The 19,848-nt window shown below is 38.7% G+C and overlaps 2 protein-coding genes across 3 annotated transcripts; both read right to left on the minus strand.

Annotated features, from left to right (window-relative positions):
• Positions 1 to 1,819: 1,819 nt before the first annotated feature.
• Positions 1,820 to 9,273, minus strand: LOC118346125. The gene is made up of 5 exons (XM_035687150.1): positions 7,627 to 9,273; positions 7,159 to 7,311; positions 5,984 to 6,600; positions 4,747 to 4,909; positions 1,820 to 2,098 (listed from the first exon to the last, which is right to left on the minus strand). Exons 1-5 carry the CDS (start codon positions 9,271 to 9,273, stop codon positions 1,820 to 1,822), a joined length of 2,859 nt encoding a protein of 952 aa, XP_035543043.1.
• Positions 9,274 to 16,879: 7,606 nt separating this feature from the next.
• On the minus strand, positions 16,880 to 19,792 carry LOC118346124 (dolichyl-diphosphooligosaccharide--protein glycosyltransferase subunit STT3B-like). Of its 2 annotated transcripts, none has more exons than XM_035687148.1 (4): positions 19,169 to 19,792; positions 18,636 to 18,695; positions 17,567 to 17,692; positions 16,880 to 17,210 (listed from the first exon to the last, which is right to left on the minus strand). In XM_035687148.1, the coding sequence occupies exons 1-4, from the start codon at positions 19,279 to 19,281 to the stop codon at positions 17,099 to 17,101; spliced, it is 411 nt and encodes a 136-aa protein (XP_035543041.1). In that variant the 5' UTR covers positions 19,282 to 19,792; the 3' UTR covers positions 16,880 to 17,098. The 2 variants fall into 2 exon arrangements, with proteins under 2 accessions (XP_035543041.1, XP_035543042.1); XM_035687149.1 differs by having other exon boundaries at positions 17,109 to 17,221; positions 19,169 to 19,791.
• Positions 19,793 to 19,848: the final 56 nt, after the last annotated feature.

Genomic DNA, 19,848 nt, shown 5'->3' on the forward strand with positions numbered 1-19,848 from the left:
AATGAAAGAGTAACAATAAGACAAGATACCAACTTGAGTGATGTATGCAGCAGCCCCTTTGATGATAAGGTTCAATCAACAAATTTCTTTCTTTCTCATTGTTGTAACTATGTAGCAACTTTGAATATGCTACATTCTCTTCTCTTCAACTTCTTTTTTTTTTTTTTGGAATTTTCTTTTCTTTTCTTTTCTCTAATTCATCCACAAACAGCAATATTCAATTGTGAAAACTAACCAATTGAATTTAAACACACAAACATGGACAATGAAATAGAAAAGAATCAATGGAACGACACTCCAAGCAATTGACAAACTTAGAGATGCAGGAAACCCTAGAATTTTGAAACCCTAGGTGATGCAAATTTCAGCCAAACCCAAAACCCTAAGAATTTCGGCCGCCTACTTTTTGTTTCAATTTTTTTTTTTTTGGCAAACCTAGAACAATGAAGCCCTAGAATTAAATTTAAGGATACTAAAATTAAAAAGATAGAATCAGACCTGATTGGAAACCTTGCTCTGAATACCAAATGATATGAACCCGCGGGAAAGGAATCCCTTGAACCCACAGTCAATTTGAAAATACCCCAAGAAAGCCAAAATCAAGTCAACGGATGGAGAACCTAGACCCAATGAGAACTCGTTTCAAGAACCTAGATTATATTAAAATCTAGACCCGTTGAATAACCCGTCTCAAGAACCCAGATTACAAAGGAGGAACACCACAAAGGTTGTGATTTACCTTTGATAAGTTCAAAAGTTCAATTAAGAACAAGAGGAGTAAAACTCAACTCACAATGAATAAATTCATCAAATTTTATAAACTTCATAATCTGATTAGAATGAGGCTACATAGAGTATTTAAAGGAAAACCTAATGAAACCCTAGCCAAAATAAACCCCCATCTTCCAAAAGTACCCTGGATGAACAGTGCCGCGGCTACAGTGCCGAGCTACAGTAACTCGGCTACAGTAACCCTAACCCTAGTTCAATAAAATAATAACTTTCCCAACATGCCCTTGCATAAGCCCCCTTAAGTGCTTCCCATAATAAACTCAATTATTCTAAACAAATAAAATAAGTTCTTTAAATGAATTAAATAAGTTGAAACCCTTCAAGAGCCCAAGCTTTTAAGTCTTGTCGTTGCCATCTTCCATAGCTGATCAAATGAATTAAAACTGGATCTTCATCCTTCAAGCCCCATCTTGAATGTTGGGCTCTTGCTAAACTTGTCCCAAGTGGATTGCATCAATCATTGCATTGTCTCCTTGATCTTCTTGGCCCATCTGGAAGTTGTAAATGATCTTTAAGATTAGGCTCATCTTGGTTCCCATCATAAGAGGTAAGCCGTCGAGCGCTTTCTCCTCCTGCTAGCCATAAATTGCGTGATAAAGAGGCGAGTCAGGTCCTCAAAGTTGTAGATTGAGTTTGTGCTAGTGATGCGAACCATGCTCGTGCCGCACTTTTTAGGGTCAACAGGAAGGCCCTGCACGCGATCTCCTCGGGAAATCCGTGTAGGGTCATATGAGCCTTAAAGGTGTCCAAATGCTCCAAGGGGTCCTTGGATCCGTTGTACAGATATATTTGAGGAACCCTGAATTTTGGTAGTAATGGCATGGCCATCACTTCTACACTGTAGGGCCGATTCATACTGGTGAGCATTTGGTCTACTGAGGACGAGGCTCCCACCTTCTTGGTCATCTCCTTGTATTTGTCCATGAGGTCGTGAAGCTCATGCTACATCTTCCTGTCTTCATCATCAGCGCCCGTCCCTCGCATGGCTCACGACTTGCCCTGCCTGTTTAGGCTGGGCTCAGTGTCTTCAAGTAGCTTGGTAGTGTCCACCCATAGGGCTTTGTTCTTCTTCTGAAGTGTTTCCACTTGTGCGGTTAGCGTCTTTATCAAATGTTCCATTTCTGCAAAACTTGCTTCCATGTCTTCTGATAGGGCTTCTGGTCCTCGAGTTGTCTGAGAATAGGTTGTCGCTGGCATACAAAAGACACGTTACATCTATAAGACGAATCCCACAGATGGCTCCACTATTAATGTCGTATTTTGTACGCCTGAACAAGGTTTTAGCAACTCGTGCCGAGATCTTCACCTGCAAACACAAGGAAAAAGGTGGGCCCGGGGTGGTCCAAGGAGCCTAAGTTAGTCGCGTGTGTTTAGAGTAATGGCTTTTTTCATAATAGCATTGAGAGAGACATCTTTGTACCTTGGATATAGCTTTGATACAAGGTTCGGAGGGAACATTATGTACTCAATGTCAGGATTTGGTCGTCCCGCCCTTATCTATTCTAGTTTGGATATTTAATGTGACAGTTCTGAGGCAAGGCTATAAATGCGGCGTGACTCCTAAGACGACGCTTTTAATGCAGTGTGGCTTCCAGGATGTGTCCCGACCGTGGATGAGTAGCGCGGTCATTTCTGATCCCTTTCATAAGAGAATAGAGGGTTGTCTGCGTCCTCTATTCACCTGCTGGCGTAAGTCCTTTTATGCTAGGTGTAACAAAGGATGTCAAAGTCGTCATGTCCCATCTGTTCTTCTTTGTCTAGTTTCCGGCATTGTGCAACCTCCTTCACTTGATGCAACTTTGAGGGTTTGACCCCTTTGCCGACTCTGGGGCCGTAGAAGGGTGAGACCCGAGCTAGAACGGGCCCCATTGTTTGGCCAGGCCCAACTAGGATGGACCAGATGGGAAATATCCCTCCCAATAGTAATAGATTCTAGAATTTTAATACTAAGTCTATTTTTATGAATCGAATGTTCCCACCATTATTTTTATAGGTTTAGATAAAAAAAAAAAGTTGTTTATTAAATTATATTTGAAAGATTAGATATGACATTAGTATTTAATTAATTATATGATATTAGTAGTTAGTAATTTTAGGATGTAACTGAATATTTTATTAGATTAATTTCCATAATATGTATTTAATTAGGTAGGATATTACAACACATTTTTCTAGAAGATTTTGGTAACGTTTAGTATCTCGTATAAGTGAAAGCTATGAAGTAGAATTCAGGAAACAACGCAACGAGATAAGTAGCAAGATTAACTTTTATGTGTTGTAACTATTCTTTTATGCATGAAAAAAATGCTTACCTTTGTTATGTACAACCAATTCCAGGTTAGCCCTTTTTCATGAAACGTAGATGAATTATGACAATATGCTTGTGAATGAAATTATCTATACCATGCTGATTGATTGTTTGTTAGAATGGATGCTATGTAAGGCTTATGTTATGTTATGCTATGTAACACTTATGTTATGATTGCTATGTAATGCCTAAATATTATGCCACATAATGGTCATGTTAAGTTATGTCACGCAATGCTCATGTAAGTTATGTTATTTAATGGTCATGTTAAGTTATGTCACACAATGCTCATGTAAGTTATGTTATTTAATGCTCATGTTAGTATGTTATGTTAAGTGTCCTGCCTTACACGGGCTTCACCTACTTCATTCGTTTCAATAAAATTTTCATCTTACTTATAAAAAAAAGTGTTATGTCATGGAAATAAGTATGACACGTCAAATTCTTAGACAAAAAATAAAAAACAATTCAATTTTTTAAAATCTCAAAAAAATAATAACATTAAAAAATAATATTCTAACAATATTTGATTCAATTTTCAATTTTCATCTCAACTCACTATCCAAACCCCTCCCCCTTAATCTTCTATATATAGTACACCAAATGTACACTTGAATATGTGTGGAAAATAATACACTATAATTTACCCTTTTTATCGATCAAATCCCAATTTTCTTTCTCCCGTGTTTTAACCAAGCAAGACCAAACCAAAATGAAACAAACGTAGGCATTACCATGTGTTATGGATTGAGGAAGTGCTGGAATGGAAGGCTTGTAGTCTGGTTATGGGGTGTAGTGATATGAACTTCACCAACAATTGTGATGAAACCCGATAACAATGATGGCTTGGAACCCCAAGATCGTATTGACAAGATTTGTTGAGCCTTGACCAGTCACCGAACTAGATGAAAAACCAAGACTACGAAGGATTGAAAACGCCACACCAAGAAATCAGAATCAAGGTGATAAGTTTGGAGCTTGAACGCCACAAGATTAACTTGATAAGTTCAAGGAGTTCTTTGAAGAACCAAGAGGAACACAAGACCTCACAAAACAAATAAGTTTCTGAAATTTCCAATCTGATATTAAAACTCGAAATAACCCCTTTATATACTTGGAACAACCCTCCAAGAATAGGAAAAGTCATAACTACAGCTTTAAAAGCAACACAAATATTAACATAACAAGTCCCACGAAATTTAGGCCTCTTGGACTTCTAGAGGCAGCCAGAAATGACTAAATGACTAAATTCAATGTATTTCACGTACCCAGGCAAGACCAAGTTCATTCACCTATTTAATATTCTTGAAACTTAACAAATTCACGTCCTTTAATGGTCAGACCATTCATCATATTTCTATGTGCTAATTAGCCTCTTCAATTGCCTTGATGACATGGATTAAGTCTTGAATATTATTTGAGCCCATCTTGGTCTTTTTAGAATCAGCCCAATTCTCTTGGATTAGCCCATTTAGTGCTTCCTTGAAACGTTTGGCTCTAAGTCTTGTAATTGGGCCACTAGGAAATGACAAAGGGTCTTGTACAAATTCAGCTCCATTCCCACTTGTATGATTAGCATGTCCAACTCCTTGGTTTGCATCATTCTCCCCCTCTTGAGAAGGATTTGTCCTCAAATCATCACCTACATCAAAAGGAGACAAATCAGCAACATTAAAGCTTGCACTGACACCATACTCACCTGGTAAGTCAAGCTTGTAGGCATTATCATTGATGCGTTCTACTACTTGAAATGGCCCGTCACCCCGAGGTAGGAGTTTTGAACGCCGCTTCTCTGGAAAACGGTCCTTCCTTAAGTGCAACCAAACCCAATCTCCTGGTTGAAACACTACCTTCTTACGTCCCTTGTTGGCTTGATGGACATATTGTTTAGTCCTCCTTTCAATGTTCAGCCGTGCCTTTTCATGAATCATCTTTACAAATTCTGCCTTCTTTTTGCCATCTAAGTTCACACGTTCACTCAAAGGTAAAGAAGTTAAATCCAAAGGTGACAATGGGTTAAAGCCATAAACAATTTCAAATGGTGAAAACTTAGTTGCAGAATGTATACTTCTATTGTAAGCAAATTCAACATGTGGCAAACAATCTTCCCATGTTTTCAAGTTCTTTTTAATGATAGCACGCAACAAAGACGACAAAGTTCTATTTACTACTTCAGTTTGGCCATCCGTTTGTGGATGACAAGTAGTAGAAAACAACAACTTAGTTCCCAGCTTTCCCCACAAAGTCTTCCAAAAGTAACTCAAAAACTTTGCATCCCTATCAGAAACAATGGTCTTAGGCATACCATGTAACCTAACAATTTCTTTGAAGAACAAATCAGCTATATGTGATGCATCATCAGTTTTATGGCATGCAATGAAGTGTGCCATCTTGGAAAATCTATCTACCACCACAAAAACTGAATCTCTCCCCCTCTTAGTCCTAGGTAAACCTAAAACAAAATCCATAGAAATATCAGTCCAAGGTTCACTAGGTATTGGCAAAGGGGTGTACAAACCATGGGGTTTCAACTTAGACTTAGCCTGTTTACACGTGATACACTTCTCACAAATTCTTTCCACATCACGTTTCATATGAGGCCAAAAAAAATGTTCATGCAAAATTCCTAAAGTCTTAGCTACACCAAAATGACCCATCAAACCACCACCATGAGCTTCTCTCACAAGCAATTCGCGCAAAGAACATATTGGCAAACACAGTTTATTTTCCCGAAACAAAAATCCATCATACCTATAAAACTTACCAAACGCCATTTTTTCACATGCATTGAACACATCACCAAAATCAGAATCTTGAGCATACAATTCCTTAATGTATTCAAAGCCAAGCATTTTTGTATCTAAAATGGAAAGTAAGGCATACCTTCGGGACAATGCATCAGCCACCACATTTTCCTTACCTTGCTTATATCTGATCACATACGGAAATGTTTCAATGAATTCCACCCACTTGGCATGGCGTTTGTTCAACCTTTGCTGTCCTTTCAAATGCTTCAAAGACTCATGATCTGTGTGAATCACAAACTCCTTTGGCCATAGATAGTGTTGCCAATTTTCCAAAGCCCTCACCAAGGCATACATCTCCTTATCATAAGTAGGGTAATTTAGGGCTGCCCCACTCAACTTTTCACTGAAATAAGCAATTGGACGGCCTTCTTGCATCAAAACAGCTCCAATTCCTATGCCTGAAGCATCACACTCAATTTCAAAAGTTTTAGCAAAGTTAGGTAAAACAAGCAAAGGTGCATTAGTTAACTTTTCTTTGATCAGACTAAATGCCTTTTCTTGTTCTTTTCCCCACTTAAACGGCACATTTTTCTTGATGACTTCAGTAAGAGGGGCGGCTAAGCTACTAAAATCACGCACAAACCGTCTATAGAAGCTAGCTAAGCCGTGGAAACTCCTCACTTGGCTGACTGTTGTAGGCGTTGACCACTCTTGGATTGCCTTCACCTTTTCCTCATCCACCTCAATTCCTCTCTTACTAACAACAAAACCAAGAAACACAAGCTTATCCGTGCAAAAGGTGCACTTTTTGAGGTTAGCAAACAACCTTTCTTTCCTTAGAATTTCCAAAACAGATTTCAAATGCATTACATGTTCTTCCAAATTTTTGCTATAGATCAGGATATCATCAAAATACACAACTACAAATCTGCCAATAAATGCTCGCAAAACATGGTTCATCAAACGCATAAATGTGCTCGGAGCATTAGTTAAACCGAAAGGCATCACTAACCACTCATACAAACCATATTTAGTCTTAAAAGCAGTTTTCCATTCATCACCTTCTTTCATCCTAATCTGATGATATCCACTCTTAAGATCAATTTTTGTAAAGACACAAGAACCATACAATTCATCCAACATATCATCTAGTCTAGGAATGGGATGACGATACTTTACCGTTATGTTGTTGATGGCTCGGCAGTCAACACACATCCTCCATGTTCCATCCTTCTTGGGAACTAACAGCACCGGAACCGCACAAGGACTCATACTTTCACGCACAAACCCCTTCTCCAATAATTCACTTACTTGCCTCTGAAGTTCCTTGGTCTCCTCGGGATTACTCCTATAAGCAGGTCGGTTTGGAATTGATGCACCAGGTATGAAATCAATTTGATGTTCAATCCCTCGGATTGGAGGTAAACCATATGGTACCTCTTCAGGAAGGACATCTTCAAACTCCTGCAAAAGAGAAACAATATTGCTCGGCAAAGCACCGACGAGATCATTAGTACATAAAAGAGCCTCCTTGTACATGAGTACAATAAGGGGCTGGTGTGAAAATAATGCTCTCTTGATCTCACTTTTTTTTGCAATGTAATTGAATTTTTCCTCTCTTGCTCTCACTATAGCCGAAATCCTCTCTCTTTCTTTTTCACTCTGATCAATGTTTTTCTCTCCTTTTTTTTTTAAGTCTTTTTTTTCAGTTTCGGCCTTCCTTTCCTTTTCCTTTTTTTTTTCATTCGAACTTTGTAACTTTAATTGGTCCTCCCTGACCTGTTTTGGAGTTAATGGCACAAGAGTAATAGGTTGCCTATTAAGAGTGAAGGAATACTTATTTGTGAATCCATCATGCGTAACCCTCAGATCATACTGCCATGGTCTTCCCAACAGTAAATGGCATGCGTGCATAGGAACCACATCACAAAGCACCTCATCCTCATATTTGCCAATGGATAATGCCACCAACACTTGTCTTGTCACCTTGATTTCCCCACATTCATTCAACCACTGAAGCCGGTAAGGTTGAGGATGTTTCAAGGTAGTTAAAGCCAATTTCTCCACCAAATAAGTGCTGGCTACATTTGTGCAACTCCCACCATCGATAATGACACTGCAAACTTTGTTATTTACAAAGCACCGAGTATGAAACAAGTTCTCCCTTTGGTTACTTTCTTCCTCCTTAACCTGCACATTGAGAACTCGCCTTGCAACCAATAAATCTCCAACCACAGCATTTTGCTCATCGTCAGCATCCTCCATAGATGGCATATCATCATTATCTACTTCTTCCTCATTTTCTGACTCAAGCTCTCCTTGGGCATTTATCACCATCACCCTCTTGTTTACACACTGGCTGGCTATATGTCCGCGCCCCTGACATTTAAAACATTTAATATCACGTGTCTTAGAACTTGAAGTCTCGATTGTACCTGAAGTAGTGGCGGTCTTTAAGTTGGCATTCTTAGAGGATTCAAATTTTGGCTTATTTTGTTGCTGCTCGTCCCTTTTTGGAGTTGTCTTCCACGAGCTGGTTGTAGCCATAGGCAGTCCCCTCCTAGCCAATCCCTTTCGTTTGAATTGTTCCTCCACCTTTATGGCTTGATGCACCATATCTGTCAACTCAACATAGTGCTGCATCTCGACTATATCCGCAATCTCACGATTTAAACCGTGCAAAAACCTAGCCATGGTGGCTTCCCGGTCCTCTTCTACATTTGCCCGGATCATAGCTACCTCCATCTCCTTGTAATACTCATCCACACTTTTAGATCCTTGAATTAACCTCTGTAATTTTTGATACAATCCCCTATAATAGTGGCTGGGTACAAAACGCTTCCTCATAAGCATTTTCATTTCCTCCCAAGTGTCCACGGGTGGCTCTCTATTCCTCCTCCTATTAATCAGTAATTGATCCCACCACACAATGGCATAATCGGTAAATTCAATTGCAGCCAACTTAACCTTCTTTATCTCTGAGTAGTTGTGACAATCAAAAACCATCTCCATTTTAGTTTCCCACTCCAAATAAACTTCAGGATCATTTTTACCTTGAAAAGATGGGATTTTAATCTTTATATTTCCTAAATCGTTATCCCTCCTAGGCCTACCCATCCTAGCTTCTCTATTTCTATACCCACGCTCAATCCTGCCTCGGTTCAAATATTGCTCATCAAACTCCTCCGACTCCGCCTCTCCATCAACATTCCGCCACGGACCACGCCCACCATGCTGCCTATTGTGGATGTCATGTTGCTGGCCCCTAGGAGTTTCCGCTTCTACCCTGTCCAACCTTTCGTGAATAGGTTCTAATTCAGCCCTCAACATACGCCTCATCTCCCCTAACATCGCTTGCATTTGGAGGTTTGGAACTGGAGGTTGTCGAAATTCTTCGGTTGTGTCTTCTTCTTGATTATTAGACATGTTTTAAAATCTGCAAACAAAGTTAGAATCCTCACAAGCACTCCCTCACGTGTTTCACTCAAGAATTGATACACTTGCACTCGTGTTTTCACTCTAAACGGCTTTTACCCTCATATGGTCTCGCACACTCTTGCCTTTTTCCACTCTTCTGTGTCTTCTTTAGTTCTTAATCGAACTTCAAGAAACTCATTCAAAATAATCCAGCAGCAATTCAGAAAATAAACAACCAAAACTCATCAAAAGTTCAAGTACTTGAATAAGGTGAGATACAAGATTGAAAGGAAGAAGTTTTCTTACTGGAATCGTGTACCCTTTTTTTTTTTTTTTTAAACACAGCAGGAACAGGAAATAGAACGAAAATAAAAGATAGACAAACTTATCTTAGAACCTGGCTCTGATACCAAAATGATATGAACTTCACCAACAATTGTGATGAAACCCGATAACAATGATGGCTTGGAACCCCAAGATCGTATTGACAAGATTTGTTGAGCCTTGACCAGTCACCCAACTAGATGAGAACCAAGACTACGAAGGATTGAAAACGCCACACCCAGAAATCAGAATCAAGGTGATAAGTTTGGAGCTTGAACGCCACAAGATTAACTTGATAAGTTCAAGGAGTTCTTTGAAGAACCAAGAGGAACACAAGACCTCACAAAAACAAATAAGTTTCTGAAATTTCCAATCTGCTATTAAAACTCGAAATAACCCCTTTATATACTTGGAACAACCCTCCAAGAATAGGAAAAGTCATAACTACAGCTTTAAAAGCAACACAAATATTAACATAACAAGTCCCACGAAATTTAGGCCTCTTGGACTTCTAGAGGCAGCCAGAAATGACTAAATGACTAAATTCAATGTATTTCACGTACCCAGGCAAGACCAAGTTCATTCACCTATTTAATATTCTTGAAACTTAACAAATTCACGTCCTTTAATGGTCAGACCATTCATCATATTTCTATGTGCTAATTAGCCTCTTCAATTGCCTTGATGACATGGATTAAGTCTTGAATATTATTTGAGCCCATCTTGGTCTTTTTAGAATCAGCCCAATTCTCTTGGATTAGCCCATTTAGTGCTTCCTTGAAACGTTTGGCTCTAAGTCTTGTAATTGGGCCACTAGGAAATGACAAAGGGTCTTGTACAAATTCAGCTCCATTCCCACTTGTATGATTAGCATGTCCAACTCCTTGGTTTGCATCATGTAGCAAGGGGGCAAGGTGCGATGAGGATGAAAGCTTCTGTGTTGTGTTCATAAGCCAGGAATAGAAAGGTGGTTGATGACAGTTAGTTGCATGTGTGAAGCTGAGAACGGTGTCGTGTGATGCATAATTAGTTTCATTCCTTTAATAGAACGTTGTAGTTTAATATCCCTTCTTTTCAGTAGTTGTAAACGCAGTCATTTTCACTTACGAAAATTACAATAAGTGTTGTTAAACACTGCCGTTTTGTTCAAACAAATACTATAAATAGAAGGAGTTGTGGGGAAAAGTTCCCAACGGATAATTCAAGCAACTTACGGACTTGCTTCTTCCTTCTTCATCTCATTCTCCCTTCTTAACCCAATTCTGGAGAGTAACTTCTCGAACAAGTCAGTTTGGGTCCATTATAGTTGGTATCAGCCATGGCAGAAGGAACGCGTTCGTATGCTAAGATCGTTGATTCTATGAATCACTTACGGCAACAACAACAAATTGAGGATGCCATTGGTTTATTGTTTGAGCAGCAAGAGGCTGCGAGATCGGAAAGAGAAACACAAGATAAGAAGTTTCAGGAGATTTTACAACAAATCTCGAAGATTTCATGTCATGATTCTGAGGATTCTAGTAACTCACGTCGAGATAATCAAGAGCAACAAACGTTGCACAGAAACGAAGATATGGAGGAAGGAATGCATAACAGAGAACTTGTGGATAGAGGTTTTGTATGAGGAATTAAGTTAGAATTTCCTCGCTTTTGTGGTGGTAATCCATCACCATGGATTTATGACGTGAATCAGTACTTTCTGTATCATCAGGTCCCTCCTGGTCAACATATCTTCATTGCTTCCTTCCACATGGATGATGAGGCCTTGGTTTGGTTCCAAGATGCTAGTGAGGCAGGAACATTTCACTCTTGGGAGGACTTCATCAAAGCTGTTTAGATTCGATTTGGATCTACTCCATACGATGATCCAATGGAGTCAATTACTCAAATCAATCAGGTTAGTACAGTAACTGACTACAAAGCTGAATTTGAGATTCTTTCCAATTGTATTAAAGGTTTGTCAGAAAAGACTAAGTTGAGCTGTTTCTTGAGTGGCTTACGTGATGAGATTAGGCTACCTATGAGGATGTTGAATCCTTTATCTTTGAATGATGTGTTTGGCTTAGCCAAAATTCAAGAACAATATGTAGTATGTACAAGGAAGCCTTGGAGAAGTTCACTTACTGATTCAAGTAAGTTTAGTCCAGAGTCGAGTATGTTGAAGCTTGGACAACCTCCTTCAATTTTAGGCACACCAAGAGTTCCACCCCTAGCCAAGCTTCCTTATCATAAGGTCTCTGAATCTCAAATGGTGGAGAGGCGTAAAAAGGGCATTTGTTACTTATGTGATGACAAATGGCAGCCTGGTCATAAGTGTGCAAAGCCAAAATTATTTCTGTTAGAAGGTATGGAATTTGATGATTCCATTTGTGAACTGGATGTTAATGCTAGTGGTGAAGTGGTTGTTGAGCCTGTGGAAGCTGAAGCTGAAATAGCTTCTATCTCATTTCAGTCTATTGTTGGAGCTGGGGGACCTAAGACAATGAGGCTTATTGCTTATATTGGCAAGAAAGTTGGTCATTTTAATTGACATTGGCAGTACACATAATTTTGTGGATACTGCAGTGGCTACCCGATGTAAGTTGCTTGTGCAATTGGGCCAGACTATTCATGTTAAGGTGGCTAATGGCTAGCTTATTAATAGTACTGGCAAGTGTACTGTTATTTCCTTAATTCAAGGTATGTCATTTGTAGTGGATTTTTTTACTCTTCCTTTGGGAGGATGTGATGCAGTTCTTGGCATCAGTGGCTGTCTACATTAAGTCCTATTCTCTGGGATTTTGTGAATATGAACATGCAATTTTAGTATGCTGGTCAGACAATTTCCTTGAAAGGATTGACAGTACCTCAGTCTGATCTTATTGATGATGATGAGTCTTTTAAGACCTTTGGCTGTGGCAGCAAAGGATTTTTTCTGCAATTAGTTGCTTGTGACTCCATTGAGTCTCCAGCTTTGCAAGATGAACAAGTGCAGCAGCTTTTACAGCAATATAAGAATGTTTTTTAGGAACCTATTGGGTTGCCACCCAATAGATCACATGATCACAAGATTAATTTGAAGGCAGGCACTTCTTCTATTACTGTTAGGCCATATAGATATCCATTTTTTCAGAAAACAGAAATTGAAAAAATTGTTAAGGAGCTCTTGACTTCTGGTGTTATAAGGCCTAGTCAATCACCTTTCTCCTCTCCTGTTTTGCTAGTCAGGAAGTCTGATAGTACTTGGAGAATGTGTATTGATTATAGAGCTTTAAATGAAGTCACTATTAAAGACAAATATCCCATTCATGTTGTGGATGAGCTCTTGGATCAACTTTCAAGTTCTTCAATTTTCTTGAAATTGGATCTTAGAGCAGGTTATCATCAAATACGCATGAGGGATGAGGATGTTCATAAGACTGCTTTCAGAACTCATGAAGGGTATTATGAGTTTCTTGCAATGCCTTTTGGTCTTACTAATGCCCCTTCAACTTTTCAAGGCCTTATGAATGAAGTTTTCAGACCATTCCTTAATAGTTTGTCATTGTTTTTTTTTTATGACATATTGGTTTATAGCAAGGATATGCCTTCTCATTTAGCTCATATGGCTACTGTGTTGCAAACTTTACAGCATCATCAACTTTATGCTAAACAATCGAAGTGTAGATTTGCATGCCAAGAAATAGAATATTTGGGGCATTTGATTTCAAAGGAGGGAGTGAGGGCAGATCCTAGGAAATTGGAGTCTATGGTCACTTGGCCAATACCTAAAAACCTAAAGTCATTAAGAGGTTTTTTAGGATTGACAGGTTACTATAGAAAATTTATTAAGGGCTATGGTCAGATTGCTGCCCCTTTGACATCTTTGTTAAAAAAGGATGCTTTTGCTTGGACAGATTCTGCTACTAAGTCTTTTGATGCCTTGAAAGTTGCTGTCACAAGCCCTCCTGTTCTGGCTCTACCTGATTTCACAAAGAGATTTGTCATTGAGTGTGATGCTTGTGCAACTGGTGTGGGAGCAGTTTTGATGCAAGATCAAAGACCATTAGCCTTTTTTGAGTCAGGCTTTGAAAGGCAAGAATTTTGTTTTTTCTACTTATGAAAAATAGTTCTTAGCATTGGTGCTAGCTGTTAAGAAATGGTGGCCATACCTTTTGGGAAGTCCTTTTGTGGTCAGAACTGACCACCATAGCCTTAAATATTTACTTGAGCAGAAGATTGGCACTGTTGCACAACAGAGGTGGCTTTCTAAACTCCTTGGCTATGAGTTTACCATTGAGTATAAGAAAGGTGTGGAGAACAAGGTGGCCGATGCCTTGTCTCACAAAGATCAAGTTGATGTGGTTGGGGAACTGGCAACTTTATCATACCCTACACCAACATGGCTCTCAGATTTAAAAATAGCTTATGATGCAGATCAGGATACACATAAATTAATCACTGCATTACAACTTAATCCTACTTCTAATTCTTCATTCAAACTGAGGCATGGCATTTTGTTTAAGAAAGATAGAATTTATGTGCCTGATTATTTGCCCTTGAAACAACAGATTTTGAATTATTTGCACTCTAGTCCTGCTGCTGGCCATTCTGGTTTCCACAAGTGTTTGCATAGAGCAAGATTAGAATTTTATTGGCCTGGTCTCAAACATGATGTTAAGCAGTTCATTCGAGAATGTGATACCTGTCAAAGGAATAAGATTCAAAATGTCCTTCCAGATGGGTTTTTACAGCCCTTACCTTTTCTTGAGCAAATATGGACTAATCTTTCAATGGATTTTGTTGAAGGATTGCCAATTTCCAGAGGGTATTCTGTCATTATGGTGGTAGTGGACAGATTATCAAAATATGCACATTTTATGCCTTTGAAACATCCATTTACAGCTGCTCAGTGGCCTCACTATTCTTCAGTAATGTTTTTAAGTTACATGGTTTACCTAAAATCATTGTTTTTTATCGTGGTTCAACATTTACTAGTTCATTTGGGAGAAAACTTTTCAAATTGCAGGGAGTTAATCTTTCCTATTCATCAGCTTATCACCCTCAAAGTGATGGCCAAACAGAAGCTGTCAACAAATGTCTTGAACATTTTCTGAGGTCATTTTCGACAAACCAAAGCTATGGTAGATTAGCTTTCATTCGCTGAATGGTGGTATAATTTCACGAGTTATGCTACACGTAAGCCTCACACTCTGCACACCACTTAAAAAATATGTAATTTTACTCTTTTATCCTCATATTTCATATTTCATATTTCATGAAACATGAGGGTAAAAGAATAAATTCACATACTTTTAAGTGGTGTGCAGGAGTGTGAGGCTTATGTATATAATTTTTCTAATTTCACATTTCACACTTCCACAAAGTTAACTCCATTTGAAGCTGTGTATGGGATTCCTCCAATTAAACTTCAGGCTCATATTCCTGGTTTGACTTCCAATCAAGCAGTGGAACAGCTCTTGCTAACTCGAGAACAGATTCTTCTTACACTCAAATTTAATTTATCCTTGGCTCAAGATAGAATGAAGTTTTATTATGACAAACATAGAACTGACAGGGAGTTTTCTGTGGGGGATTGGGTTTATCTTAAACTTCAATCCTATAGACAGCAGTCTGTAGCAGCCATAAGGAATCTTAAACTTTCACCTCGATATTTTGGGCCATTTCAGATCACTCATAGAATTGACAAAGTTGTATATTGTTTATGCTTACCTTCAGATTCACTCATACATCCAGTTTTTCATGTTTATGTCTTGAAGAAAAAGATTGGAGACCAGTTTACACCTATCTCTACTTTACCTCCAGTTGATTTGCAAGGGGAATTAAGGCCTCAGCCTGAGAAAATTTTGGAAAGACGAACTGTCAAGAAGGACAATAGAGCATTGGTGGAAGTCTTGATTCAATGGGAAGGTGTTGGAGTGGAAGCTTGCACATAGGAACCTTATTGGCAGCTTCGGCAGCAATTCCCTCAGCTTGTGGGCAAGGTGCTTTAAAGAAAGAGGGTATGTTATGGATTGAGGAAGTGTTGGAGTGGAAGGCTTGCAGTCTGGTTATTGGGTGCAGCGAGGGGGCAAAGTGCGATGAGGATAAAAGCTTCTGTGTTGTGTTCATAAGCCAGGAATAGAAAGGTGGTTGATGACAATTAGTTGCATGCGTGAAGCTGAGAACGGCGTCGTGTGATGCATAATTAGTTTCATTCCTTTAATAGAACATTGTTGTTTAATATCCCTTTTTTTCAGTAGTTGTAAACGCAGTCGTTTTCACTCACGAAAATTACAATAAGTGTTGTTAAACACTGCCGTTTTGTTCAAACAAATACTATAAATAGGAGTTGGGGGGAAAAGTTCCCAACAGATAATTCATGCAAACTTACAGACTTGCTTATTCCTTCTTCATCTCATTCTCCATTCTTAACCCAATTCTGGAGAGTGACCAGTGACTTCTCGAACAAGTCAGTTTGGGTCCATTATACCGTTCCCCAACCTCCAACATTCAACGCAATAGTAAACGTTAATGTTGAGAGAGAGAGAGAATATGGATTAGTACCACAGCCAGTCTTGCCAAAAAGTGAAACAGATCTCAAGAATTTTCTAACGACCTTCGAGATCAAAGGAGATGAGAACTTGGAGGATGAAAATGGAGACCAATATGAAGTTGGAGATACCATTCCCAGAAACCCTTTCTCTCTCTCTCTCAATCTAAGCCTTCCTCTTCTAGTCAGTCTCTCCCGCCATGGTGAGGACGCCACCATATGCATTCAGGTTTACATGAATTGGGAGACTTGGCGAGTAATCATTGACTAAGGGTGAAGTGTTATCTTTTGATTTTGACCAATTTTTTAATTGGCCAATTTAGATTTTAAACCAGGTTGCAGGTAATGGATTTTAACCTTGTACCTGCATCTTGCCTATACCTGCCCCCGAGCTTGGGCGGGTGGGTAATTCTGTTTTTAGCCCGAGTAAAACCTGGGCCGATAACCACCTCTAGAACCCAGTTACCTGGGTTCCAAACCAGACTAGGGCAAACCTGATCCAAATGAACAATCCCAAATATGCCACCAATATCCATTAAACAAATTGAAGTCAATCTTAGAGGAGAAAAACCATAATAATACTTGGAAAAGAAGGGCATGGGCAAAAGGGGGATCGTAAAGGAAATATTCCTGCCATGGGCAACTACAAAGAAAAGTGTCAAGTGCCAAACAGATTCGACTACTACTTTACATTAAAAAGAAAAAGAAAAATGTCTATTTTGGAGAAATATGTTACTCTTGTCATCCCACGTACGATTTGGTTTAGAGTCATTTCAAATCTGTTAATCATCATCCCAAAGAAATGTGGATTTTTAAGAGAACAGATACGTCTTATTCCTGTATGTGTATCATTCCACAACTTTACTCGAGGTTTTGCATAGCACTACTTCAGGATAAGACCATAATCAACTACAGGACAGGACATGGCCATAACAAGCTAACACAGACTTAACATTTTGGACAACTCTAAAGGAGTATTCGAGGAATGCCTAAATCCATTCATCCAATCCCAGCGTTCGTAGAGAAGTTGATCCTACCTAGCCATGAAACATTGCCTGAAAATGGTAGCGCAGCACAGTGGGGACCCAAGGTAAATATGGAACATCGTTCCCTGCATAGGGGCTAAGGATTGGTAATTCCTTGTCAAAGCTCATTGAACAACTAATCATTGATAGAGGAAAATTATAACAACCATCATTGCATGTGGAACTGTAAGCTGCACCATGCCAGACTATTACGTTTCGAATTCAAACAACTCCTCCTCAACCACAATCAAATAAACAGTTTAAAATAGATAGGTAAAAGGCCAATACAAAATCTTGGAAAACAAGGTCCCGAACATTTAGAGCCTTGAATGCTACAAATGCAAACTACATCATCTATCCCTACACTGCAAAACTCTGACAGTTTCATCTACTTCTTTACCGTTCCGCACACAGAGAGAGAAAGGGAGAGAGAGAACTTTACCATCTATTATTCGGTGGTTTAACTTTGTAAATGCGAACAATCCAATTAGATGTTGTAAAAGCCTCTTCCAGATATTCAAGTTTAATATCCTTGTTTCCGATTTCAACCCCCCTTGCACGATCATACCTGCCATTTCAAAAAAAAAAAAAACACCAACAATTACGAAACAAATACTTTAAGAGTACAACAATGCCTCTAAACCACTAAGCAGAAACCAGTACGAATAGGATGAGACTGATGCACGGCGTTGCACACAAGGGTTAAATGTTTCTTGTGTGAATATTTTTTTGATAAGTATACGGTAAAATTATATTAATACAAATAGGCATATCCCAAGTAGACAAGGGGTATACAAGAGATAACACCTATTTAGGAGGAAGAAATAGAAACAAGAAAATCAACGTGTGAATATTTAATTGTGTTTTAAGGGACTTTTCAGGGGTAAATCCAGAATCAATACCTTTGTGCTGTATGACATACCATTTATTGAGTAGTCGACTTCATATTTTTTTAATATATTTCAATTGTCCCTGGTGATGTTGAGGATGATGATGCAGGAACTTTACAGTTTGCTTGAGTATTAGTGCTTATGGATCTCTTATTACCCAGTGCCATGTATTGTTAACATGTAGATTTCTTCTAACCCTTCAAGAAGGATGAGTTATGACTTAACATATGAATCAAACCCGAGTCAAGTTTACACGAGCTAAGCTCAATTTATTGATGGTTCATTTACAATTTGTATCCATAAATAATATATGTACCATGACAAGCAATCAACCCAAACACTTGCACAGCCTCCATGCCTTGCCTTCATAGTGATATGCAGAGCTTCTATCCCTTGCTTCTAGCGATGTGCATCTACTTTATGTTTTGGTTTTGACTTTTTATTAATTTTAGTCTCTACTTCATTCATAAAGTAGCTCTTTGATTACTTACGTTATCCTTGTTTCACATGCACGTGACACAACCACCCTGCTATTATTAAAACTGGTGCATCGTGTGCTTCTGGTTAAAACACAAATGCATATCCATTTCCAGTTGAATGGAAGATAAACCTTTAACTTACCCAGGTGGTTTGCCATATTCTGTTGTCAACTCTCCAAATCGATAATAAGACAATTTGTACCTGAAGACCAAAAGAGATTAAAAAGACATAAATAAACAAATAAAACTATCATGTACCAGTTTTTTTATAAATTATAATGCCCTATGAGAGAAAAAGAGAGAGTTTATGGACTGAAGGTGGAACGGCTATATTATCGTATGCAAAGATAGTTCAGTAACATATTATCAGCTGACATTAAGACCAAACAAATGCATTTCTCACTAGCAATATAATATACACAATTTGGAGGGAGTGTCATGTATCAGGCTCACAATTTCGAGAAGGGTATTGGCTAGTATTAATCATAGAAACGGAGACATCATAGAGCTCACATATACACATACAATAACCTGTTCGAATAAATTATTAACAATTCTAGCTGAATATTTTCACACCCCGCCATGAAGGTCTTGCCCCAACCCCGCATGGGGGAGTGGGGTGGTCTCATACTCAAATAACCGCATGTATCATTGTAGCAATGCAACAAAACTTACATGAGACAGTTCAACATCTTGGGAGCAGCCCCTTTGTCAACACGGTACTCGCCATTAACAAGATAATCAGGTTCTTTTATTACAGGGAAGACCCCACCTCCGATTCTCACCATCCACAAAAATCTGGAATATATAAATATTATAACAAAGTAGCAGCGATATATTTGTACGACAGAACCAACATAAACAAAAGGGCATCAAAGTAACCAAGTAGCAGCGATATCTTTGTACGACAGAACCAACATAAACAAAAGGGCATCAAAGTAGCATTATATGTACTCTATACTCAATAGATTAACAGGACACAGTTCTAGCGTCCACTTAATTACAAACCAAAAATTGTTTAGCAAATTAACATAGCCCAAAGATGCAAAGTAATGATAAGCATGTCAGCCATAAACATGGTATTTGCTATGCACAGCTGCAACCTATTTCATGAGACAGGCAGACCAAGTAGTCCAGAAGTTATTTGATTACTTTTTCCAAGATTATTCAACAAAAGAGTCAAACCAGTATGCCACAATTGGTTGATACACAACCCACATAAAATATAACCACTCTTAATAGTCAACATGACTTGGCTCAAAAACAAAAGGCCAAAAAGAGGGGGCTGCTGGGGCATTGTGTGACTTGCTTACCATAAAAGCTGACGGACTAATTATGCATCTTCTATGATCTAG

The sequence above is a fragment of the Juglans regia genome, unplaced genomic scaffold (assembly GCF_001411555.2).
Source record: "Juglans regia cultivar Chandler unplaced genomic scaffold, Walnut 2.0 Scaffold_697, whole genome shotgun sequence".
NCBI lineage: Eukaryota > Viridiplantae > Streptophyta > Magnoliopsida > Fagales > Juglandaceae > Juglans > Juglans regia.

What these genes read in the sequence shown, in the direction of transcription:
- LOC118346125 (XM_035687150.1), bottom strand. Translation starts at nt 9,273, where the DNA reads ATGTCTAATAATCAAGAAGAAGACACAACCGAAGAATTTCGACAACCT. An exon ending in TGCCATTAACTCCAAAACAG is followed by an intron (nt 7,312 to 7,626) that starts GTCAGGGAGGAC and finishes TCTCTTTTGCAG; the next exon opens with GAGTTTGAAGATGTCCTTCC. An exon ending in GCTGATGCATTGTCCCGAAG is followed by an intron (nt 4,910 to 5,983) that starts GTATGCCTTACT and finishes GTTGCACTTAAG; the next exon opens with GAAGGACCGTTTTCCAGAGA.
- LOC118346124 (XM_035687148.1), bottom strand. Translation starts at nt 19,281, where the DNA reads ATGGTGAGAATCGGAGGTGGGGTCTTCCCTGTAATAAAAGAACCTGAT. An exon ending in AAGATGTTGAACTGTCTCAT is followed by an intron (nt 18,696 to 19,168) that starts GTAAGTTTTGTT and finishes TTTGGTCTTCAG; the next exon opens with GTACAAATTGTCTTATTATC. An exon ending in AAACCACCGAATAATAGATG is followed by an intron (nt 17,211 to 17,566) that starts GTAAAGTTCTCT and finishes GCCCCTATGCAG; the next exon opens with GGAACGATGTTCCATATTTA.